The 26,790-nt window shown below is 46.5% G+C and overlaps 1 protein-coding gene across 1 annotated transcript; it reads left to right on the plus strand.

Moving 5' to 3' along the window:
• The first annotated feature begins 10,219 nt into the window (after positions 1–10,219).
• Positions 10,220–26,790, plus strand: HOPX (HOP homeobox). The gene is made up of 3 exons (XM_053371153.1): positions 10,220–10,875; positions 22,645–22,822; positions 25,720–26,790. The coding sequence occupies exons 2-3, from the start codon at positions 22,679–22,681 to the stop codon at positions 25,795–25,797; spliced, it is 222 nt and encodes a 73-aa protein (XP_053227128.1). The 5' UTR covers positions 10,220–10,875; positions 22,645–22,678; the 3' UTR covers positions 25,798–26,790.

The following is a 26,790-nucleotide window of genomic DNA, read 5'->3' on the forward strand; positions in this document are numbered from 1 at the left end:
ATGTAAAAGACACAGCACAAAATGAAAAAGGGATGAGGATGGAGAAGAAAACCAGCTGCAAGCAGCAACCCTAACCTCACTTGCCTCACTTAAATTCATTAGGACTTACTTCTTCTTAGACAAATTTAAGATGCTGGAGGTGGAGAAGCCACACCCTTAAACAGTCCCTCATGGGAATCATAGAATCATAGAATCATAGAATCATAGAGTTGGAAGAGACCACAAGGGCCATCGAGTCCAACCCCCTGCCAAGCAGGAAACACCATCAGAGCACTCCTGACATATGGTTGTCAAGCCTCTGCTTAAAGACCTCCAAAGAAGGAGACTCCACCACACTCCTTGGCAGCAAATTCCACTGTCGAACAGCTCTTATTGTCAGGAAGTTCTTCCTAATGTTTAGGTGGAATCTTCTTTCTTGTAGTTTGGATCCATTGCTCCGTGTCCGCTTCTCTGGAGCAGCAGAAAGCAACCTTTCTCCCTCCTCTATGTGACATCCTTTTATATATTTGAACATGGCTATCATATCACCCCTTAACCTCCTCTTCTCCAGGCTAAACATGCCCAGCTCCCTTAGCCGTTCCTCATAAGATACCCCTCCAAACAGAAAGGTAGCAGAATGAAGCCATTTTCTTTCTGAGATGCTAAAAAATGATGTTTCATCCAGTGTTGGGTGAGGGAAAATATTCAAATATATAACTTCAGCCGTCAGCTGAAGTGATAGAAACTCACAAAGTTTTACTACTTATTTCTGCTTATTGTATCTACTACTGTGACTGCGACACAGTCATTGTTGTTGTTGTTCCTTGTAGTACACAAGGTACTAACATCCATATCTGCCGCTACTGTGAAGAGTTTTGGTTCCCTCGTAAGGAATTTCCTCATCGCAGAAGGTTTCCTCTTGTTACCATAGAAGGTAGTAAAGAGGTCGAGGGAGAATTGCATCCATCTCTCAGTGGCCAGAGGCGAAGGCAGGAGGCTTTTGCGAGCCTTTGATGTGTGCATAAAACTGTAACCTTGCCTTTTTACAGCTGTGGCAGGGAGTCACTGCAAAAAACACACACCACCACCACACCAAAAAATGGTATTTTTAAAGGGATGGTATGAACAGCATTGCTGCTGGATCAGGCCTAAGCAAGCTTCATCCAGCCCAGTGTTTTGTTCCCACCGATGAAACTCGTGAGCTGGGTGGTTTGGCTGATGCTCTGGAAAATGTTGCTGTCTCCACCCACCTGCTTGGGTTTTCTCACCTGTGTGTACCTGGGCTGTTGCTGGCCAATTCTCTAAGATGGGCCACTTCTGCCACGTTTGACGGCACATATTCTACTCATGTATACCTGAAGGAGCGTCTCCACCCCCATCGTTCTGCCGGGACGCTGAGGTCCAGCGCCAAGGGCCTTCTGGCGGTTCCCTCATTGCGAGAAGCGAAGCTACAGGGAACCAGGCAGAGGGCCTTCTCGGTAGTGGCGCCCGCCCTGTGGAACGCTCTCCCATCAGATCTCAAAGAGATAAACAACTACCTGACATTCAGAAGATGTGTGACATCTTAGTGTATTTTGGGTCTTTGTGGAAGCCGCCCAGAGTGGCTGGGGAAACCCAGCCAGATGGGTGGGGTACAAATAAATAATAATAATAATAATAATAATAATTATTATTATTATTATTATTATTATTATTATTATTATTATTATCATCATCATCATCATGGCAAGGTGGGTAGCAGGATATATGTGGTCAGGACGATACATCTATATATTGTCCAAACCGGTTTGAAGTCTATATTGTGATATCAGTTCCATAATTTTTGACCTGGCAATATATCACAAATCATGATGTGTGTGTGTGTGTGTGTGTGTGTGTGTGTGTGTTATGCAAAAATCACAACATGGGGAAAACCATTAAGCTAGCCAATGCTTTTCTTGATTCCTGCAGCCCCTATTAACTCTGCTGTCTCAACATCCCCCTGCAGAAGGCAGCGAATCACAAGAGCGGGCACTGGCAAGAATCATGATGTAAGGAAAACCGCGAAGCCAGCCAATGCCTCGACATAGCTCCATCCTTATTTCAGACATCATGGTCCAGTGCGTTTATTCTGGGGGGATGCAGGGGTACGCATACCCCTAAACATTTTCTGAATCTAACGGGAGAATAAACTAAAATTTTTAACATTTTTAGTTTCTTCTCTAGCATGGTGAATCGTCAAAATGAGAGTGCCCCTAAACATTTTTTTAGATAAAAGCACTGTTGTGACCTAACAGTATATCACAATGTGTAAGTAAAGTAAAGGTACCCCAGACTATCAGGTCCAGTCATGACCGACTTTGGGGTTGTGCGCTCATCTCACTCTATAGGCTGAGGGAGCTAGCGTTTGTCCGCAGACAGCTTCCGGTCATGTGGCCAGCATGACAAAGCTGCTTCTGGCGAACCAGAGCAGTGCACGGAAATGCCATTTACCTTCCCGCTGGAGTGGTACCTATTTATCTACTTGCACTTTTAGGTGCTTTCGAACTGCTAGGTTGGCAGTAGCAGGGACCAAGCAATGGGAGCTCATCCCGTTGCAGGGATTCGAACCGCCAACCTTCTGATCAGCAAGTCCTAGGCTCTGTGGTTTAACCCACAGCGCCACCCGTGTCCCTTAATATCACAATGTGATAAATTGCGGTGTTGAAAACCAGATTTCACCCAACCCTAGTCAGGGCACCTGCCAACCTCCACTGCCATGGCAGGCCCAAGGCTGATGCTGAAGGGGCATATTACAGGTCCTTCAATGCCAGTGTGGTGTAGTGGTTAAGAGCGGTAGACTTGTAATCTGGTGAACCGGGTTCGCGTCTCCGCTCCTCCGTGTGCAGCTGCTGGGTGACCTTGGGCTAGTCACACTTCTTTGAATTCTCTCAGCCCCACTCACCTCACAGAGTGTTTGTTATGGGGGAGGAAGGGAAAGGAGAATGTTAGCCGCTTTGAGACTCCTTCAGGTAATGATAAAGCGGGATATCAAATCCAAACTCTTCTTCTTCTCTTCTTATTTGCCTTTAATGCTCTTACTGTTTCCTGGCAGCTACCTACTTTGTTCCTACCAATGCACCTAAAAGACTGGTCACTGAGGTTTTAAAGAAGAAAACTCTAATAGGTTTGCCTGGAACAAAGAGGTATGGTAGATGGATCTAGAGCAATGATCTTCAAATTTGGTCCTCAGATGTCGTTGGACTACAACTCCCATTTTGCCACTGACCGTTGGCTAAGCTGGCTGCTGATTATGGCCTACATTCCCTCCCAGATCATCTTCCAAGGGCTGCAGGATGCCAGCAGGGTTCAAGGCCAGAGGCAATTGTGGTAAAAGGCTAAAGCATACCCTCCAAGCGTCCCTAATTCCCCGGGGCGTTCACAGAATTACAGAAGCAATCCTGGCTTCTGATTTCATCCAGGAATGTCCCGTTTTCTCTCTCCAGCACTGAGATGGGAGGACAAGGAGCCACTGCTTGCAACTGGCGCTTGCACTTAGCAGCAGAAACTTTTTTTAAAAAGTTTTTATTTTATTTATACTTTTCAAGTTTATACATTTCATTAGTTTTACAATCAATTTAACATTTCAAAGTTTTGACTTCCTTCCCCCTCTTTCTGTGGCTCCTTAAATTTATTCTTTAATTATCTTCGGCATATCCAGATTCATTTAATTTACTCATCTAATTATCTACTTTAAATAGATACTCTTAGGAAACGGCAGGTTATTACATAGCAGCGGAACCTTCGTGGAGCAGAACCCTTCTGCGTGGGGGAGGCATTTCACCACTGGACCGGAGGTGGCGGGTGGGCGCGACGCTCTTGTCAACCCCTCTCTGCTGCCACAGTGACTATGTTATGTACTGAGTTAAATAGGATCCAAAAGGCAGCAGTCTGATTGGTCCTAGAACAATAGGATTCAGAATGCAGCAGTCTGATTGGTCCTAGAACAATAGAGTGCAGAATGCAGCAGTCTGATTGGTCCTAGAACAATGCAGCAGTATGATTGGTCCGCAGGAACCACCCAATCCAGCTCCAGGTGGAAGTGAATCCGCAACCTGATTGGCCTACAGGAGAATCCCGGAATTAGCCAATCACGTGGGGCCCATTGTGTAAATAATGTATATAAAGCAGACATTCTGGGGGAACTTTCATTCCTCCTCACCACTATGAGCTGAATAAAAAGCATGAAATCCACTCTCGACTCCAAGTATATTTCAGACTACATACAGGCAGTGCCCTTCCTGCCATGTAGAAATCAGCAGGTTCTCCGTACTCGCAACATAAATCCAGACCCTCTCCATTATCCAGCCAGAGAAGCAAGAGGCCTTAGCACCTTCCGAGGATACATTTCGGCCAGACCAAAATATTTGGAGCAGAGCAAATGTGGGACATGGCCTGGAAAGAGTGCTGAGAGCCAGATCAAGGCCTGGAGAAGCACATTTGGCCCCCAGAACTGAGGGCTCCCACCCTCCCCTTTAAAAGTCGAAAGCAGCCAAACGAAAACAGCTGGATAATTTGAATTTTCTTTCCACAGAATTAAACCATAGGAACAGATCTTACCTCAGGCACCCTTGCCTGCGTTGCGATCCTTCTTGTAGCAATTGGGCAGCTTCGCCATAAAATCTCAGTACAGGGAGGAGACTTTGCCCCAGTTGTTTATCATTTCTTTCTAAATGGGAGTCAGGGGTTCGAATTTCTCCATGGGACTGCACCCCATGTTCCCTACCAAGGCATGGAAGCACATGCCCCTGTCATCAGCGGCTTGCCAAATGTAATACTAGGGAGGACGGCACCCGTGTTTGTCGTACAGAGTAGATGCTTGCATTCAACAAAGCGTTTAAATTTGTGGAGAACAGAAAACTTCTGCAGCTTTTAGCCGAATTAGCTAAATGGAACCTCCATGTACAGAGGCAGGACAGCTCAGGGAACAAACTACAGCTTGGGGGGGGGTCATTACATTTGTGTCCCGTTTGTGCCTTGCGGTCCCGTTGGACCTCTCTCATCCATAAAGGTGGATCTCACCCATAAAGGTGATTCTCAGGGTTGTGTTTTTTTTTTTAAGTAATTAAATAATTTATTTTTTTGTGAGGGGGGGGGGGTTGGAATGGATACACATCCAAAGCCTGAGCCAAAAATTCACCTGTATCTGTAATCAATAAAGCTGTGGCAATTTCTAAGCCAAGTCATTGTCTGCTTGAGTTTATTACTCACATTTAGCCACTGCCAGGGGTGGGGGTGGCACTACGATTGGGTCTGCAATAAACTAACTAACTAACTAACTGGGATGGGGGTGGCGCTGTGGGTTAAACCACAGAGCCTAGGACTGCCGATCAGAAGGTCAGCGGTTCAAATCCCCACGACGGGGTGAGCTCCCGTTGCTTGGTCCCTGCTCCTGCCAACCTAGCAGTTCGAAAGCACGTCAAAGTGCAAGTAGATAAATAGGTACTGCTCTGGCAGGAAGGTAAACGGTGTTTCTGTGTGCTGCTCTGGTTCGCCAGAAGCGGCTTAGTCATGCTGGCCACATGACCCGGAACCTGTACGCTGGCTCCCTCGGCCAATAAAGAGCGCCGCAACCCCAGAGTCAGCCACGGCTGGACCTAACGGTCAGAGGTCCCTTTACCCCTTTATCTTAACTAACTAACTAACTAACTAACTAACTAACTAACTTACTAACTTTGTAGTGAGTTCTCCCAGAAAAAAAAAGCACTGGTGATTCTTAAGGTTTTTTGCAGACCCAGAAAACCAAGTCCCTTCCCAAGGAAACAGATGAATGCAAGACATTTCTGGCATTATCTCTCCTTTTACATTACTGAGCTATGTAGAATTTTCTAACAGTCCAGACTTTAAAAATGCACTCTCCTTAGGCATGGAGAAAGCTAGCGTTGCATATTAGGGTCTTAACGAGGGGGACAGAATGAAAGATGCTTCTGTAAGGACCCCTATAAACAGAAGCAGTGAGATTTGCTTGTTTCCTTTCCCTACCAAGAAGACGCAAGTCCCTGCCTCAGGTCTCTGCTCCCAGGTACAGTTCCCTGGAAATTCTGCTGCAAAACATTGCCCAGCAGTGACACAATTCTTGGGACCACGTGAAATGTGCAGCAATCAAAACCAGATGCGAGTCTAGTCCAGCCTGTTAAATCCGTCTCCAAATCGCTTCGTTCCCAAGGGTCAGATCTCGATCGGGAGGAATCGGGGGAGGCTGGGAAAAGAGACTTTAGCATTTCCCTGACATTTACTGCACACTTTTTCTCTTGCAGCTAAAAGACCCTGAATCCATTTGGCTGCCAGGGACCGGCTAAAATAGCACCGCAGCTGGCCCCAGATCAGCTGCAACGGCAAATCTGAGCTATGCCTTGACAGGAGGGTTTTTGCTTCGTATCTGCAGAACGTCCACCCAAATTGCTGTTTTTCACACTACTTGGAGAGACTAAGTGGGCGTTTATAAGAATCTAGAACTACAGCACAGAAAGGCCAGAGAAAACCTCATCCATCAAAACTCTGCACGAAGAGCAAAAGTCTTCCTGTGTCTTAAACCCGCCTCCCCCATCCTAGGACCTCCTGATCTGTTTGGACTATAATTCTGATGGGAGTTGCTGTCCAAAGCATTTGGAGGGCACCAGGTTGGGGACATCTGCCCTAAACCATTCTTAAACTAAAGATTTTAACACATGCACAGCTGAACTTAAAAGCATCTCCTGACTTTCAGGCAAGCTTCCTCAACTTTGCTTCTTGAGCAAATGCAAAAATGGCCAGGGTGTTTGTTAAGTTGTGGGTGAACATATCAGACGACACAGCGATTCTTCAAACAGCTCTTGTTTATTCACAGGCCAGGACAGAACTGAACTGAAGGGTTCAGTCAGCCTGCTTATATAGAGCTCCAGTACAATGTAACTGTAACAATTTTCTAAAACTATCCAATCACTGAACGTCACTTTCGATCCCTCATTTGCATAACTATCTACAGTGTCCCCCTGCTGGCCCAGGGTGAGACACTTCAGTACATACCAGTGTTGATCCCAAAAACAGACAGACAATGCTCAGGATTAAAATGCTACATTTGATCAAACCAACTGCTACATTTAAGACATCTAAATTTAAGACATCTGAAGGCGGCCCCGTTTAGGGAAGTTTTTAATGATGTTTTAATGTATTTTAAACCTTCTTTTGGAAGCCGCCCAGAGTGGCTGGGGAGACCCAGCCAGATGGGCAGGGTAGAAATAATAAATTTAAATTTAAAAAAATTTAATTAAAAAAATTAAATTTAAAACTTCTCTGTTGCGGATAATATCCTGATGCTTTTGGAGAAAACTGACCTTCTAGATCCATTTCAATCAGGGTTTAGGCACAGAAACTGCTTTGGTTGCCCTGCTTTGGTTGCCCTGGCACAGAAACTGCTTTGGTTGCCCTTTACATAGCTAGGGGCTACATCTGGATCCATTGCTATAGCTTGTGGGGGGACAGATGAAGACCCCATGGTTCCTAGGAGTTGACTCCTATGACAGCAGCTCATTCCTGGTGGTCTTGCCCCATGAAATCAGTTGGCAAGACTGAAAGCCCCTGCCTCTCCACAGCTATCGATGGCCCCTCCTCCTTTTCCCAAGCAATCGGATACTATGTCTTCAAGCAGTTTGCCTTTGCTCCGCCTGTTTCAGCCCTCTTCTGCTTCTAGGAGTCAAGAGTGGAGAGGAGGGGAACTTGTGACTCTACACTAGCCTGGCTCAGGTCTAGCTCTTGGCCTCCCTTTCCCTGCTCTTCTGCTTCATCTTCTGTCCTGAGTCTGGACTTCTCTCTGCCATAGACTCTCCCAGCTCACTAAACCTTGCTACCTCCTCAGCTTCCAACATCAACTCTTCCTCGTCTTCTCCCTCTGGCCGCTCATTGTTGTTCCCACCACCACCACCACTAATCCCTGGGCTCTGAGCCTCCTTCTCTTCCCCAGCTGGCTGCTCCCACCGTTTCTCTGCATCTATGGCACTCTGCTTTTCCCAACCACCATAAGGTCATGCCTTCAAGCCCTAAACCAGCCAGTCGGCCCAAAAGGATGCCAAGGCTGATGACATTGAAAGCTGCTGAGAGGTCTAGGAGGGTCAACGGAGTTGCACATCCATTCCATGGCATAAGTCATCCATGAGGGTGACTGGGTGCAACAGCCCTTGCCGCTTGACTCACGGTGATGACAGCTTCTGTGTGCTTGCTTCCTGCTTCCTGCTGAAGCCTCTTGTGTTCCTCTTCAGGCCTGCCTGCAGTGGTGATGACACCCTCTGCACACTATGGGCCATGATGCAGCTTAACTGGGAAGGCAGAGAAGTGAGAGACAAAGGCAGAGGGCAGCTGCTTCCAAAACTGGTGAATGTGGGTTGGTGTGACTCTCACTTCTGCAGAACTGGGGAGGAAGGGACCCATATTCTCCTTATGACTGCTGGACAGCGTCAGGGTGAACTGAGAACACAAATTGTTCACTTATACAAGAGCATTATGGGCTTTGTGCCATTGACAATGATCCATGGATCTGCCTATTATAAATATCCAGCCCAACCTTAACTGGGCTGTAGTTCAGTGGCAGAGAGGCACATACATTGCCTATGAAAGGTCTTAGGTTCAGTCCCCAGGTGCAGATGGGGGAAAATTTGGATCAGGAATCCTGGACAGATGCTACCAGTAAGTGATTGTGAGGTAGAGATGGCAGAATGCAGCTTCCTATGACCCTACTGAAAATATAACGTAAAGGTACCCCTGACCATTAGGTCCAGTAGTGGCCGACTCTGGGGTTGTGGCGCTCATCTCGCTTTATTGGCCGAGGGAGCCGGCGTACAGCTTCCGGGTCATGTGGCCAGCATGACTAAGCCGCTTCCGGCAAACCAGAGCAGCGCACGGAAATGCCGTTTACCTTCCCGCCGGACTGGTACCTATTTATCTACTTGCACTTTGACGTGCTTTCGAACTGCTAGGTTGGCAGGAGCAGGGACCGAGCAACAGGAGCTCACCCTGTCATGGTGTTTCGAACCGCCAACCTTCTCATCAGCACGTCCTAGGCTCTGTGGTTTAACCCACAGCGGCACCCGCGTCCCTTACTGGAAATATAATCTGGAGAAAATAGATTCATTTTCCAGATTCCCAGACTCCAGATTCCAATGGCTCTTTGAAAAGCATTCTGTTACCTTTAAAGCACACTCGAAGCATGTTCCCCCCCCCCCAAGAATTCTGGGCACTATAGTTTGTTAAGGGTTTCTGGGAATGATAACTCTGTGAGGGGCAAACTACAGTACCCATAATCCTTTGAGCAGGGGGATATGCTTTCATAGAATCATAGCACTGTAGAGTTGGAAGGGACCCTGCGGGTCATCTAGTCCAACCCCCTGCAATGCAGGAAAATGTCCCATACAGGGATTGAACCTGCAAGCTTGACATTAGCAGCAGCATGTTCTAACCAACTGAGCTATGCAGGCTTTGACTGTGCTTTAAAGGTATAGTGCATGGGTAGGAAAACTAAGGCCCGGGGGCTGGATCAGGCCCAATCGCCTTCTCAATCTGGCCCGCAGATGGTCCGGGAATCAGCATGTTTTTACATGAGTAGAATGTGTGCTTTTATTTAAAATGCATCTCTGGGTTATTTGTGGGGCAAAGGAATTCATTCATTTTAATTTTTTTCCAAAATATAGTCCGGCCCCCCACATGGTCTGAGGGACAGTGGACCGGCCCCCTGCAGAAAAAGTTTGCTGACCCCTGGCTATAGTGTGTGTCTGCAGTGTTCCTCCCAGCCCCCTTCTCAGCCTTCTGCGGCCCCCATGCTGGGCTCCCTCTCACCACAGCTCCCTAAAGTGAAGTATTTAGGAATTCAAATAACAATGAAAAATATAAATTTGTTTGAAGATAAGTATAAAAAAAATTGGGAAGACATAAAAAGGGAAATGGAAATTTGGACAAGATTGAATTTAACACTCTGGGGTAGAACTTCATGCATCTTCCATGGCGATGTGGAGGGAGTGGCCCTTTCATCCCACATGTAGCTACATTTCCCGAGTACCAAGCAGGTAAGTCATCCTCGCACATGTTTCCCCCTGCGCAACATGTGCCAGCATTCATGCGCTGGGCACATGCACACAGCACATTCTCTCTCTCTCTCTCTCTCTCTCTCGGTTCCGGTGTGCCCTGCTCAGATGCCAGGGTGTGCCCACACCAAACTGAGTGCACGGCTTTTGTGGAGGAGCTGGAAGTTGCAACAGAGACCTGCCTCCCTTTTCTGTTTGGTCTATACGTACATTCCATCCCCCAAAGGGAAACAACTTGAGGTTAATTAGGCAACTGGCAGGATGACACTCGCAGTGGCAGAAGTCCAGCAGAACTCATGAAAACGACTTCCTCGGAGGGGGCGAGGGCTGCTTGGCCCGGCTGCAGCATCTTTCCCTTGCACTCCATAACCCGCCGCACTCCGCAGAAACAAGCCAAGAACCCGCACCCTTCTGTTCTCGCTCCTGCTTTCCTCCGCTCCTAAGGAATCCTGCTTTTGTTATATGGGAAGAGGGGGGTGGAATTGCAACGCAGAAGAGTTTAGCAGATATATTTGGAGAGGACACACACACACACACACACACTCCTGCATAAGCAAGCTGACTGCCAAACCTGAATTGCAGCAGCGAGAGCGGCTGAACAGCTAAGGCAGCTGCTGTTGAGTTTCAGTCTGCCTGTGGTGCAGGTTTTTCAAGTCACACACACACACACACACACACACACACACACACCTGCCTGTCACACACTCCCTCTCTCATTCATACACTCACACACATGCAGAAAGGAGCTGTTTGAGGTTACCGCCTGCACAGGTACTTAAACATTCTTGGAGGATCTCGGCTGCTTAAAGAAGATCCGGTCCTTCCCCAGGTAAGTGCAAAACTGAGCAGAACGCATTGATCTGACCTGAGAGCCCAGGCTGAAGTTAATGGTACATTGATGCTTCTTCTCTGGTGGAAGGCAAAAAGGGGTCAGGAATGTGCAACGAAGCCGGGGCAGCTTTAGGAAAGAAGATCCAGGAGGAGAGGAATGTCATTTGCTTCCAAACTACATGCTGCAGACAGAGAGCATTCTTCCTGCATCTTTGCTGCTGCTGCTGCTGTAGGTTTTCTGGATGCTGTTTTATAAAGCACTGCCGAGTGTGTGCCACTCGCAGAGCAACAGCAGAAGAGGAAAAGGAAAGATGCATTTACAATCTACATTTTGACAGTAAAGGGAAGGAAGAGTCAAAAGGAACAAATAACAGAGGTGGGGAGAGATAATGGCCAGCTCACTTTTGTGGACATTTTCATAGGTGTACTGATATGAGCATGTTGCCTTGATAAAGATTACCTTAATATTTCTACGGTACCTCTTGACATGTCGTTGGTTTTAGCATCTAATAGCGTTGGACAGTTGGCGTGAAACAGTGTTTTATGATGTGACAGCGACAGAACACCCAAACGATGCCGACAAGTCCAAAGTACTCAGATTTGGAGAGGCAAATGTTACATTTCAAAAAGACAATTTGAATACTGAATTGAAAATGTAACTTCCCACATGTGTACCAGACTCCAAATATTTGCAAGTATTCGCTTCGGCTTCACGATCTTGCCTTGTGCAAAAGTGCATTGGACATTTATGGTACCTTATGTAGGAAACTGCTCATTTACAATGTACCAGCTCAGCCAGGGGGAGCAGGCAATGAGGATCTTTTTGCGTTTGGCGTGTCTTCAAAGGCAAAAGTTTCCCCTTTGTATCCGCAAAGCGGCTTCTTTCAAATCAGCCGCGAAAGTCAGACTTGTTTTCTCCAACTGACGAGATTCCAATTTTTTTAATGGATGAAAATTTTACCAGCTAGTAACCACCAGCCATCAAAAGTCAACAAACTATGCAAAATCCTCGAGAGGCGGTCATATTGTATATAGAAAAATCATGTGTGAAATAATGCTTTGTGACTGTTAAGGTTTGCTTATCGTTTGCCAAACTCCAGGTTGTATACATGCCATACATTTAAAGCACATCTAAAGCACATGAGGTCCTCCAGAGAATTCTGGGAACTGTAGTTTGTTAAGGATGCTGAGGGTTGAAGCTCTGTGAGGGAGGAAACTACACTTCCCAGAATTCTTTGGGAGAAACCATGTGCTTTAAATGCACGGGGTATACGCAGCCCCTCTTCGCCTTGTTCATTCTGCTGTGGTCCCTTGTAAGCTCAGCAAACTCTAGTTTGGTAAAAAAACCATGGAATGTATGTGTTTCCCTATAAAGATAGCCTATGGCCCTTTCCATGAGGATAGCGCTTGCCAACAGTTTGTTCTGAGGAGGATGGAAGGAGTGAGAAATAAACAGAGGCTAAGAATAGCAACTTGAGCAATGGCTTTCAGCAAGATCCAGGGACCATTGAAAGGCTGTGCTGAGCGCTGCAGGGCTCCAGAAACATGCATTATTCAGGTGTACACTTGTCAAATTATGACAGAGCTAGGAAGAAAAGAGCATGTTAACAGAGTGGTTTCTCTTTCCGGCGGAATGAGAAGCCTGCTGTTTGTTCTTGGAAGACAACCGCCAGCCAAATACCTGCTATTCAAACAAGCTGTTTGATAAGCGATATTTGTTTGATGCTCTTGCACCTGTTCCCTAGGTTCCTCAGCAAAAATAATTCCAGGGACAGGTCACTGAGGCAGGTGGCCAAGGTGACATTTGAGGACTCAGCTGAATGCACCAGGTGCCCAGTTTCAGAAGTGCCAATCTCTGTCATATTAACGCTCCCGGAAGCTTTTTCACCTTTCAGTTGGGGTGGGGCAAGGTTCTTGGCAAGGTTCGAAGGCCTGCTCCTGAAGATCGTTAAGATTAAATTGCAAAAAAGCACACACACACACACACACACACACAGAGTGTTTAGGAAGAGCATTTGTTGCGGTTGCTTGGTGCTAGCTTGTCATTGCAAGATTATCAAGTGGGGTCAAAGAACCATCTTTTTTCAAAAAGAGTTGTGTGCTTCTGACATGTAACATCAATCCATTTCCTTGTTAATAGTACTGTTGTGGCTCAGGGCAGATGGGGATGTTGGTGGAAAGTTGAACCCCTTTGTTTCCCTACCATTTTTTATTTTTATTTTTTTTTGTAATGCTAATGTGGAGGATGGGGGTGCAGTTGAAGGACTGGCACAATGGGTAAGAGAAGGCTGCTTTAATATTTCCCTACAGGCCAGTTCTCCCCTGCTGCAGCTTGTTGTTGTTGTTTAGTTGTTTAGTCGTGTCCGACTCTTCGTGACCCCCTGGACCAGAGCACGCCAGGCACTCCTGTCTTCCACTGCCTCCCGCAGTTTGGTCAAACTCATGCTGGTAGCTTCGAGAACACTGTCCAACCATCTCGTCCTCTGTCGTCCCCTTCTCCTTGTGCCCTCCATCTTTCCCAACATCAGGGTCTTTTCCAGGGAGTCCTCTCTTCTCATGAGGTGGCCAAAGTATTGGAGCCTCAGCTTCAGGATCTGTCCTTCCAGTGAGCATTCAGGGCTGATTTCCTTCAGAATGGATAGGTTAGATCTTCTTGCAGTCCATGGGACTCTCAAGAGTCTCCTCCAGCACCATAATTCAAAAGCATCAATTATTCGGTGATCAACCTTCTTTATGGTCCAGCTCTCACTTCCATATATCACTACTGGGAAAACCATAGCTTTGACTAGACGGACAGTTATCTTCCTTCAAACATCTACCCCAACTAGACTCCAAACATGGACGTGATCTGCCTGGGGAGAGGGGTGGACAACCACAGGCAATGGCATTTGCAGAGGAGGATTGGCAGGCATCCCAGTGGCCAGATCTTCCTTCCTCCCACTTTCCCAACCCTCTTGCAGCCTCCACCCCTGCAATATCTTAGGAAACATGGGATGGAGACATGTTTGCCAAGGTATCGCCTGAGCAACATCTTAAGACATTAGTTGCTCTCTGCCCACAGATGACTGTCTCCAGCTCACCTCTACTCAGGGTTCAGCTACTGAAAAGGATGGAGCTAAGAGAGCCTTATCTATTAATTTCAATGTGTCTGGTCTGAGTAGGACTTACATTGGAAACAACCCGGGCCTGATGAGAATGGCTTCCTGCTGCTTGCAGGGCTAGCTCAGGCTGTGTTGGCAACTCAACTGCCAATTAAGAAGTGCCACTTGCTTAGGGATTTTACTGGCCTGACCAGAATTTTACTGTTTGGGCCAGCAGCCAGCTGTGGAAGATGCACAGCCAGACTAAACATCCAGTTGGGGTGTGGGTGTGGGTGTGTTGGAGTTGGTGCACACACATGTACCATACCCTCCAACATTTCTCTGATAAAAATAGGTATGTCCTATTCCATAGTATCGGGACGCGGGTGGCGCTGTGGGTTAAACCACAGAGCCTAGGACTTGCCGATCAGAAGGTCGGCGGTTTGAATCCCTATGACAGGGTGAGTTCCCGTTGCTCGGTCCCAGCTCCTGCCAACTAGCAGTTCAAAAGCATGTCAATGTGCAAGTAGATAAATAGGCACCACTCCAGCGGGAAGGTAAACGGCATTTCCGTGCGCTGCTCTGGTTTGCCAGAAGTGGCTTAGTCATGCTGGCCACATGACCCGGAAGCTGTATGCCGGCTCCCTCGGCAAGTAAAGCGAGATGAGCGCCGCAACCCTAGAGTCGGTCACAACTGGACCTAATGGTCAGGGGTCCCTTTACCTTTATTCCATAATAATAATGATAATAATTTTACTATTTATACCCCGCCCATCTGACTGGGTTGCCCAGCCACTCTGGGCAGCTTCCAACATGCATAAAAACATAATAAAACATCAAACATTTTTTAAAAAAACCTTCCCTATACTGGGCTGCCTTCAGATGTCTTCTGAAGGTTGTATAGTTACTTATCTCCCTGGCTCTGGGGCCTCATGACTCCATCATACCTGCCAACATTTCATCCTGGGTGAGGCGGGTGCTGCTAGGCGCATATGTACTCTGTCCATTTCCCACACCACTGCATGGCCCTGGGCCCTGGCAACCCATGCTAGGCCACTACATGGAGCTGCCTTTCAAAAGGGCACAGGAACCTGTGTTAGTCCAAAATAGCGCCACCACGCAGTTCACTGGGACTGGCCAATATAGATTATTCTGGCACTATGCTGTCAGAACTGGCTACCAGACTGTTTCCAGGAGACCCAGTTCAAAATTCTCATGTTTACTTTTAAAGCTAGAAGTGGCTTGAGGCCAAGCGACCTGGAGGATACGCACAGCCACACCTTTCTGGACCGTAAGGTCATCTTCAGAGGCCCTTCTCCAGCTATACCTATGTAATGAGGGGTGACAGATGACTAATGGGAATAGGGCTTTTTCAGGGGTGGTGCCTCAGTTGTGGAAAACCATCTCCAGGGAGGCTCTCCTAAGGCCCACATTGTAGTATTGTCAGCGCCAGGTGAAGCCCTTTCATATTGTCCTTTCAGGCCTTTCACAAAGTGCATTTGAGATCATTTGCACAGCTGTCTCTTCTGTTGTACGTTTTGACTCTATACTGTGCTCTATCTCAGATGTCGTGTGCATTGTGCATCATGATTTAAATATTTTTAGTTTAAACAGTCCAGAAAACTTTGGTTATTGGGTAGTATAGAAATGAAAGAAATTAAATAAAAATAAAGAGAGAGGAGCCAGACCATAACCCCCCCACCCCACCAACCCTCTGCCAATTGACATTCCACATACCGTATTTTTTGCACCATAACACTCACTTTTTTCCTCCTAAAAAGTAAGGGGAAATGTCTGTGCGTGTTATGGAGGGAATGCCTATGGGTGGCATGCCTAAGGATTTTCCTCCTCTAAAAACTATGTGCGTGTTATGGTCGGGTGCGTGTTATAGAACGAAAAATACGGTAAATCTCTATATTAGTTTCATCCCCATTCAGGCATTATAAATTTATTTATGTATTTATTTAAAATATGTATAGCTCACACTTTTTCTAAAAATGCAACAAGGCAGTATGCAGTGCTCAAAATGTCAACAAAGTCAATAAAAAGATCCGTATAAATTATTTATTTAAATGTTTACAGACCACACTTTCCCTAAAAATACAGCAAGACGATAGACCACACACAGGCCAATATAAGACCATTAAAAACCAATAAATGACCAATAAATGATGATGCACTGAACTCTTGGGTTGGAAATGACTCAGTATGTTCAAACGGACATTGAAAGTGGGATCATGTATAACCACCCCAATAATATATCATGAGCACTAATAGCACCCCCTCCAACATGTTGATGCCAAAAACCAGGACTCGTGTCTTCCTGGCCCCGCTCCCATGCGAGTCACATGATTCGCGATCCTGCGTGTTTTTGTGCACTATGCATGGTGCCCCAAACCAGGATGTCCCGATTTAATTGGGGCAGTTGAGGGGTATGAAATAATCATGAGTGCACGATAAACAGAATTGTCCGGAAGAGCCCTAACTCTCCAACCTATTCTCGCTGATTTGGTTTCACTGGAAAAAGACACTGTGGCGCTTGACACATTGCCACGGCTCTTTGCTGGCACCGCTCGGCGAATTAATATGCAGAGCCAACCTTGGCCTACTCGAGCTTTTAGCAGGGGGGCTGAGCTCAGCTATTCTCTCCTCGGGACCCAAGAGCTGCCAAAGGGTTGCTGAGTGAGCCCAATGTCGACAAGGGCAGGGAAGAGAGAGCAACAAAGCTGTGCTTCCTGGAAGACAGGCTGGTCCGGGATTAAGTTTCTATTCAAATTGGGGACAGAACAATCCCAAAACAACCTTTGGTGAATGAGCCCAGTGTGCTCTAATGCTCCATCCTTGGAAGTGCCAGGTCAGCCAGTTGCTGTTAGCAGGTAGCTAATGATCGTTGGGGCGAATGCAGGAGTTATATAAAGCTGTATTTCAGTAAAGGTTATTCAGACAGAAATGAAGGGGGCATCACCAAGCTTGCATGTGTTTCCTACAGTCCTCAACATTCCCGTTCGCATTTGTTAGGCAAAACACGGATTTCGTATTTTAAAATGCGAGTTTGCTAAGCACTCTGTCAGCACGGTAGCTTACGGCTTGAGGGGAAAACAAAATTAGGCATTAAGTAGCTCTTTGCATGTAAGGTGCAGTTGTGTGTGGCTTTTTAAAAAATGCAAATAGCATCAGCTGTGGTGCTAATAATTATCTGGACTGCAGCAGGCATGGGCTGGAAAATTAATCCTGCCGCAGACCTGAGGAAGATCCCTCTGCTGAAGCTGGTATTTGCTTTGAAAATCCCCAGAAGGGGGGGTTTCTTCTTAATGCAAGTAGCAGCTCAGAGGAGGGCAGCCCCTTGGGACCACAAGATGGGGAGGAAAGGGTTAATTTTCCCTACTAACTCCTACTTTGCTCCTGATAATTATCAGACCCACACAGATGATGCCATCTTCATAAAATAAACAAACCTGCAGTTTAAGCGTAAACAACTTAGTAGCATGAAGGCTGTCTAAGATATTCCTCTTTCAACAGGCTTCCTGCCTACAGAGTTCTTTGCTTCACTGACTTCCGAATTGGTTCTTGCAGGTTCTATTTATGGAACGCGTTGTGGTGGGGGTGTCACAATTTACTGACATGAGCCTTTGCTGCCAGCCAAACTGGATGTGCCAATCTGCTCGTGTGCAGGATTAAGTCTCCCTAGAAACACTGGGCTGATCCACCTTGGAGCATTAGTTAGCATTATCCAATTTCCTCCGCTTCACATTAGACCAGAGTAGTCCACACCCACAAGGACTTGAATTTGGATATGAGGAGCAACTCCAGTCTTTCCCCATGAGCACAGATCAGCTGACTGTGCATTTTGTTAGGGTGTTATTAGGGTGTTTCAAGGCAGGAGGTTTGTGATTCGAGGACCCGTCCCCCGCTTGAGAATAATAAAGACACGTGGACACAGTATATTAGGTTAATGGGCAAGAAAAGGCCACAACTTTATTGATTACAGCATGTGAGAAGGTATTGGCTTAGGCACTGGACAACTCCAAATTTGACTCCACCCACTCAGAGAGGGGTGAGTCTGACAAGGGGTTAACCACCAGTAGGGGGAGCCTGTTGATGCAAATACAACTACAAGCTCTCCCCTAATGTCACCGGGGGTCGTGCCATGGCCCCCCGCCACACAGGGCATCGGACAGGATCCACGACCGCCGGATTCCTTTAACGGAATACCCAAAAGTGAAGGGGTAGGCGATGGCCACACCTTGCCCTTCCATACACCAACAACACATTCCAATGCCTAACCACCAAATACCAAGAAAGTTGTGACGATTGCTACGAGGTAGGCGGAAAAAAACCAAGAGGCCAGTGCCAACTCGCCAATTGGAAAAAAAACTCCTACCGGGCCCCCTGGGCAACCAGGGCGACCAACCATGGGTCCATAGCAAGGTCAAGCGAGAAGCTATGCACTAAAGGGAGTGGTGGGTGGGTGACTCGTGAAAATCAGTAGCGCAATGGTGGGGAGAGCTGGCACGGCCACATTTGAGCGGCTAAACCACGCCCCCGCGGTGTCACCCGATTGGGTGCCCAACTGGGAGGTGTGGCGCGCCAGCGATGATGAGAGGGCAGGGGGCAGAACGCCCCCTGCGTGATGCGGGGATCGGCTCCTGCTCACAACTCCTCCCCTCTGGGAGGAGGAGAAGCTTTAGTGTGCAAGTCTTGCTGGTTTTGTTGCTGTCCGTTTTTGCCATCCCTTTTACAGGTCTGGTATAGGGTTGCAGGATTTTTATGCTTTGCTGCTTTATCCCTTTTGTTCAACTAGCAGGATGGGCAATGACAGAACATGGGTTGTAGCATTTCCTATCTCCTTGGAAACCTTTCTCTGACCCTCTTTTATACATATGCTTCTCCATTGTTACCACATTATTGCTATCTGGAAGGCCTGTGGTGCAAAAAAGAAGTGAGACTCACAGACATTCGTGGCATGAAAAGCTATAGGATTTCGAATAAAGGTGCACAATATGCACTGAATGGAAACGAAGCGGTATGAGCTCCCCAAAACTTTTGCAGGTGCAAATAATATTAAAAGCAGGATCACGGATGATTGCCCCAATACCATTGTGAGTGCAAATCCTGATGAATGCTCAATAAGGAGGCCATCTGAAAGAGGTGACTGTCTGTACTTTTGGGATTCCAGTGCCTTCTGAACATGTGTACAGTGGTACCTCGGGTTAAGTACTTAATTCATTCCAGAGGTCCATTCTTAACCTGAAACTGTTCTTAACCTGAAGCACCACTTTAGCTAATGGGGCCTCCCACTGCTGCTGCACCGCCAGAGCACGATTTCTGTTCTTATCCTGAAGCAAAGTTCTAAACCAGAGGTACTATTTCTGGATTAGTGGAGTCTGTAACCTGAAGTGTATGTAACCTAGAGCGTATGTAACCCGAGGTACCACTGTACATGCATGCTCAGGATTAACCTTCACGCATCTGACGAAGTGGACATTAGTCCACCAAAGTTTGTGCAACAGTTCATTAATCTTCAAGGCTCTTTGTTGTGTTTACTTCAAAGAAGATCCATCAACAGCATCAAAGTCATATAATGGTAAAAAAAAATCACTTTCAAAGGATACAAAGGATATCTTGGTGTTATTTTTGGATCTCTCTGCAGAGGCTTAAATATTACCAAAGAGCATCACGTCCGGTGGTTTAGATAGATCTGGAGACAGGAGATGTAATCAATTTCCTTCTGTGGCTTTGTGCTTCTCTGTTAACCTTGGTGAAGTTTCTTTGCCATTCTGCGTCTCAGTTTTGCTGCTTCTGAAATGCTGATACCAGTGTCTGCACCAACATCCCCAAAACTGCTTCCCTGCTTTTTTTCAAAACTTTCAAGGGTTGTGGCTGAAACCTCTAAAGGTGGGAAGGAACAGCTGAAAAGCCTGGGGAGAATGAGTGAGAGTCAGTACCAGTTTTACTACATTTTTGCAATTTTACTGTGTTTCCAAATAATGCCAGCACAGAGCAGTTTGATATTGAAAATTGGTACTAGGGACTGAGTAAACCAGAACTCTAAGGATGTTCTAGGCAGGCAAGAACAACATGCTGCCTCTGATCCTGGAGTCGCTGATAGCATTTTTCCTCCATGAATTTGTGTATTTCTGTGGGCAGATCTAACCATATGTTTAAAGCACATCCAACATACATTTAAAGCACATGACGTCTCCCAAGGAATCCTGGGAACTGTGGCTTGTTGAGGATGCTGGGAATTGTAGCTCTGTGAGGGGAAAACCAGAGTTCTCATGATTCTTTGGGGGAAGTTACGTGTTTTAAATGTGTGTTGGATGTGCTTTAAATGCATGGTATAGATCTCAGTCGTCCCTGGTAGTCATCCCTGAAGAAGCAGTGGCAAAAGTAGGCTTTATTTCACCCAGGTCAAAGACCCAATTTAGCGCCCCCATGCACATTCACTCTCTCTCTCTCACACACACACACAGCCTTAATGACACCGCTCTGGAGGCTTCACCTGGGGCAAAAACCCTGGCTAGACCCTCCCTCCACCTTGTAGCTACAACCCTGGAAGAAGTCCTATATGAAAGGCCAAAGTTTGCCTACTAGATTCTCCACTCTCAATTACCTCCAGTGATGTTTTTTCTTCCAGTTGCTGAAGTCAAAATAAGGTCAAATATCAGTTCTGAACAGCAGCTAGGAAGGTGATTTGGGGGTGGCAAAGCTATAGGTTAAACATCACCCCCCTAAACTTTTGGAGCTGCTTCTCAGCTCCAAATTTCCCCCCGCTGAGGCTGTTCTTCTGTTCTTTCTTTTTTCTTTTTTAAAGACTGTGTTGAAAGTTCTTGTGAATAATATGCTGTTAAGTCCTACACATTTAAATTTCTAAAACTGGGGGGAAAACCACACCGGCCACCAAGCAGGAGAAATTGCAGTCCATTAGGGAATCATGAGCCACAGCAGCCCTAACAATATAATTCTTTCCTTGCCTGCTGAATTATTTACTGAGTTACCCATTCCTAATTCAGGAGTCTTTTTTTGGGAAATGAGGAAATGGGTTCGGTTTCAGATGCATAAAACCAACACGCTATTTATAAACAGAACAGCCAATTCCGGGTATTCCGTCTCGCTTTAGCACCACCTCAAAAAGTGGGTGACCTACCAGCAAAGGAACACAAGTGAACAACACGAGCAACGCTGACACCAAACTCTACATACATTAAACATAATAGAAACACCGCCACCCGACCCCACCCCCATCCATCTTCCCTCTCTCCATCCCCCCTTTCTTTTTTCTTTCTTTTTTCTTCTCCCCCTAATGCCTCAACAAATGAAACGGATTTGTAAAAATGTTACATGGAAGAAGAAGAAAAATACGAGGCACTACACTTCTGTAAAACAAGAAAATCCTTAATAAAAAAATATTAAAAAAATAAATAAATAATTGGCTTCTCCCCCCCAAAAAAAGAGGGTTTTCTGGGCCCATGTGGTGGATCAGGCCCTCTGCCCTGCCTGTAATCTGGTGACAAGACCAGCATTGCAGGTGTTGTAAATAAAAATATGCCCTTTTCCCTTATGGGGTATCCAAGAAAGAAAAAAAAAGTGGATGACCTTGACAGGGACAGAATGGGATGTCCGAGTGCTTGTGCGTGCGCTCGCGAGATGTCTTTCTGTACAAATGCACACAATATATGAAGGAGCAGGCCTTTGGGTGCATTGACGTCATGGTGACGCCTGGTCGTTGCCACGTGTTGCTTTTGTGCTATGCATTGGGCATGTTGTGTGGGTGGCGAGTGACTTGAAGGAACTTCCAGAGATTCTGCAGGAATAGTTGTCGGTGTGGCTGCACTGCATCAACACCACAACTCTTCCCGTGCTTTGTATTTTGCTGTCAAGGTGTACAGAGGATGGTGACTTAAACTGCAGCATGCAGCGGCTGGTGTAGCAGAAGCATAGCTGTCAACTTTTCCCTTTTCTTGCGAGGAATCCTATTCAGTATAAGGGAATTTCCCTTAAAGAAAGGGAAACGTTGACAGCTATGAGCAGAAACCATCGGATTGGCCTGCCCAGGTCCTCTCAGCAAGGAGCTTGATCTCTTCATTCATTCTAAACACAAAGTGGGAAATGCCAAATAAAATGGTCTTGCGAATCATGAGCAGAATCCAGCCTTCAGAGCTACTTGTTTCTCAGTTGATAGTTTCACCACAAACGAGCTGAAGTTGTCATTAACGGTGAAGCACCTGTGCTTTGGATTTTACACAGGGCGATTGTACATGCAGATTACAAATTCAGCATTTCACGTTTAAATGATGAATGGCAAGATTGGACAATTTTTGAGAAGGGTCTTAGCTCAGTGGTAGACTGGCTTGGCATGTAGAAGGTCCCAGATTCCCTGTCTGGCATTGGCAGGCAAGACTCCTATCTGAACCCATGAAAGGGCACTGGCAGTCAGTGTAGACCAGTGCTCTCCAACATTGGGTCCCCAGATGATCAAGGATGATGGTAGTTGTAGTCCAACAAAGTCTGGGGGGACCAAAGATTGAAGAACACTAGTGTAGACAATTGCGAACTAGATGGACCAACAGTAGAACTCAGTAAGGCAACATCCCCTCAAAAATTGTTTCAGTTGCACCAAAGAGGGTGATTGGGTAATTAACTACATGCAGGGTTTGACTCTGCTGTCCCTATGCTTTTCTCCGCAGCTCCCTGTTGCAAGCAAACTTGTGCCAAGAGAAGATGTCCACCGAAACGGCAACCAGCCCCACAGAGGAACAGATAGAGATTCTGGAGTATAACTTCAACAAAGTCAACAAGCACCCGGACCCAGCCACCCTTTGCCTCATAGCTGCTGAAGCAGGACTGTCTGAGGAAGAGACTCTGGTGAGTGACTGAGCCGCAGAACGCAAAGGCCAGCTCTGACCCCAGGATCCATAGCCTCTCCCTTGGTCTCAGTGCTTTCAAAGTGTCTTCCTAACCACAGCCTCCCACTGGCTGGAGATAGCTCAGTTGGTTAGAGTGTGGTGCTGATAACGCCAAGGTTGCAGGTTTGATCTCCATATAATCATAATCATCATCACAATAATTTTATTATTTATGCCTTGCCCATTCTGGCTGGGTTGCCCCAGCCACTCAGGCAGGCAGCTTCCAACACATATAAGCACATAATAAAACATCAAACATTAAAAAATACCATTAAAAATGGGACAGCTGCATATTCCTGCATTGCAGGGCGTTGGACTAGATCAAAGTTTTCCAAAGTGTGTGTGGCGACACGTTAGTGTGTCAGCTGCAGTGTGTAGGTGTTTTGTGCGAATGCTCCTGGGGCTGGAAAGGGGTTAGTTTAACCTCCGGTTTGCTATTGAAACTGAATTAATGTGTCATGAAATGATATGTGTCCAAAAAGTGTGTCACCAACATGAAAAGTTTGAAAAGCTCTGGACTAGATGATCCTCAAGATCGTGAGTGGCGCTGTGGGTTAAACCACAGAGCTAGGGCTTGCGGATCAGAAGGTCGGTGGTTCGAATCCCCATGACAGGGTGAGCTCCCGTTGCTCGGTCCCTGCTCCTGCCAACCTAGCAATTCGAAAGCACGCAGTGCAAGTAGATAAATAGGTACCGCTCCAGCGGGAAGGTAAACAGCGTTTCCGTGCGCTGCTCTGGTTCGCCAGAAGCGGCTTAGCCATGCTGGCCACAGGACCCGGAAGCTGTACGCCGGCTCCCTCGGCCAGTAAAGCGAGATGAGCGCCGCAACCCCAGAGTTGTCTGCAACTGGACCTAACGGTCAGGCGTCCCTTTACCCTTTACCTTTACCTAGATAATCCTCAGGGTCCCTCCCAACTCTACAATTCTATGATTCTCTCCCAAGAAAGATGTTTGACTTTCTCAACGTTTGCAACAGCAAGTGGTGACTTGGGCATGTGAACTGGTCAGCAGAACCACGGACAGGGCCTCTATGTCCCCACCTCACATTACCTCAGGGCCAAACTAGAAGTGGTGAATGTGGGTGGGTGGGTGGGGATGTGACAGGGCCAGCCATGGTTGCTGAATCACAATAAATAGAAAAACCTTCTCCTTACTTCTCCGATTGTGCTTTTCCTCCCAGCATGATGTGTCTGTAGTGATGGATTGAAAGAAGGAAAAGCAGGTTTGGCGGGAAGATCCAACCCCTGTCTCTAATTAAAATTAGACTTCCACCCCAACAAGCCTATTAATGAACAAGATAGGCATGTGATTTTTAATTATTTTTTTAAAGGTGAATCTAATCTGGCCCTCAGTGGTTTTCATTCCATTAGGGACCATTCATTCAGCTATGAATCATCAACTTTTTGAGCAATCAAGTGACACAGCTCTGGCCTAACAGGGTTTCAGTACCTCTCTGGGGTACCTTCAACCATGTTGCTAGTGGTTTATCCTGCCCACCATGTGGTGAATTTCGTACTTCTAATGCCAACGGCACCTGCCATTAACAAGGAGTTGGGGTTGCTTCATCACTGTCATGATTCCAAGCAATAAGAGAGCAAATTGGCCAGGATTGTGAGTGGGAAACCTGATACAAACATGAGATCCCCATTGTGATGAGCAGAATCTCTAGGTCTCTCGCTGGCTCAGGTCAGGCCTGAGGTGAGACTGCCTTCCCTTGAGCCACATATTTCAGATCTACGTCAGTCAGCTGAAGCCCAAATTAGGCTTTTCAGCACTGAAACTCAAGGTTTGTTTTCCCCCAAACCATTGCAGTATAAAATGTATGAAAATCTAAAGTATACACAATATGGGTTTTGAGATAGCAGCCCCTAGTCTGCTATTCTGGTTCTGCTCTTTTTCCTTTCCTGAGAATGTCTTGTTTCCTCCATGGTCTAAATAAGTCACTGCTTCCTATTTAGTCTGATTATATTTATTGTCCAAAAACAACAGCCTGCAGCCGCACGGGACAGAAATTCATAAATATTGAGCAATGTTCCCTTCTACCTTTGACAGCCCGATTTGCAGCAAATAACAGACGAGAGGAAAATAGCACAGAGAGGAAGGATTAAACTCTCTCGCTGACGCATTGTAGTCCCAATCTAGATTATCCCGCTCCCATAACAGCTTTTGCTGAGGAGCGAGAATTGCAATTTGTAAGTGTAATTTTTAAGGCACAGGTGCAATGTAGTTTAGATTTGGCTCCTAATCTACAATACAGCAGAAGGAAGTAGGAATGGAGTGGTGGAGTCTTGCAGTTCTAGAATGGACTGTACCACTTCAAGCTGCAAGTGGAGGACCATATTTTCTGGAATGAGGACCCTCTCTGCATGTAGAAAGCTAGCAGGAAGTGGATTGTGCGGCAACCTTTCTCCCTGATGTGTGAATTTCCTCACCTGCAGGACCTTCCCCCCCCCCCAAAAATGGGACATTCTAAAATATATAATACCCCCCTGCAGTATGAAGTGGAAGTGGTACAGTCCACTCAATGTCCCATTCCCCCCCCACCGGATCTGCCATCACATTCTGCTGTGTATCTAGACCAGTGTTTCCCAAAGTTGGGTCTCCAGCTGTTTTTGGACTACAATTCCCATCATCCCTGACCACTGGTCCTCCTAGCTAAGGATGATGGGAACTGTAGTTGAAGAACAGTTTGGGAAACCCTGAACTAGACCATCCCTGACTCCGCATTCTTCTTCCTGTGCATTCTGCACTCCCAGCAGCTCACCCTCAGTGAAATTACTATATGCTAGATCTACATTTATTGTGCCAGCTCAGTTTCTCTGTTTTCATCCTGCCATGTCTCTTTTGTTTCCCCAGAAATGGTTCAAGAAGCGCCTTGCGGAGTGGAGGAGGTCAGAAGGGCTGCCTTCGGAGTGTGGGTCTGTCCGAGACTGACTTGAACTCTCCTTCCAGAGACAATCCTAGAAAGCTGATGGCGTCCATCGATTAATTCATGCTGCGGAACATGTTGCTATCAAAACTAATTGTGTCTGTTATTTAACCTGCTGCCTTATTTAAAATGTACATAACCAAGGGGGGTAAATAATTATATAAAACCATATATATATATGCAAGTTGTAATGTATTCTTGTATAGAAATTATAAAGGAAGAGCTGCAACTGCCGCTGGCTGCAGCTACTTTCAAAGTGGCATGGAGTAGTTTAGGATTAATGTAAGAACATTCGCCTTTATTCGTGGCAAAGCTAATAATATGAACGAGAAGACTTAGCAGGGGGGAATGGTCTGTCCGTCGCCTGCCACCGGATCTCAAAAAATGAGCTCACTTGAAGAGCGCAAGAAAGCAGCATTGAGAAAACCAACTGCATTGGCAAAAAGTTGGGGTGCGATTTCAGTGTGTAGGCAATGATGAATGCAGAGAGGTAGCCTTGCAGGAAACCAAACTGAACACTGGGAGTTGTGTCGGCAGCAAGGGTTGGGTCATGCCCACATGCCCTGGGCACCATGAAGACACCCTCCGCCACGGCACACTAGGGAAAATGCCTGCAGCAGGACATCTAGCCTCACTAGCCCCAGACAGGTGCAAACTGATAATTGATATCAATGCATCTGGGCTCACTATTAGTCAGTGCAGCCAGATTCTTCCGCCCCACTCGCCAGATCCCTGGCCTTAATTTGTTCGACGTTAGTCCACTAACCTTGAATGGTTTGGTGTAAAGTGCCTAGCATGCAGGTACGAACGCCCATGCTGCCCAGTATCAGGATTGGATCGTGCCCATACTTCATTTGATGCCAGTGTTACTGAATGAAAATCTGTGCATGCTTACGCCGTTGCCGCATTTATTTTATTGTCTTCTGAAAGGGGTTCCCTCTAAGTTAAAAGGAGTATTTCCCTCCAGATGTGCGAATAAAAATGGAAGTTAAATCAGA

This window comes from Podarcis raffonei, chromosome 17, assembly GCF_027172205.1.
Source record: "Podarcis raffonei isolate rPodRaf1 chromosome 17, rPodRaf1.pri, whole genome shotgun sequence".
Classification (NCBI taxonomy): Eukaryota; Metazoa; Chordata; class Lepidosauria; order Squamata; family Lacertidae; genus Podarcis; species Podarcis raffonei.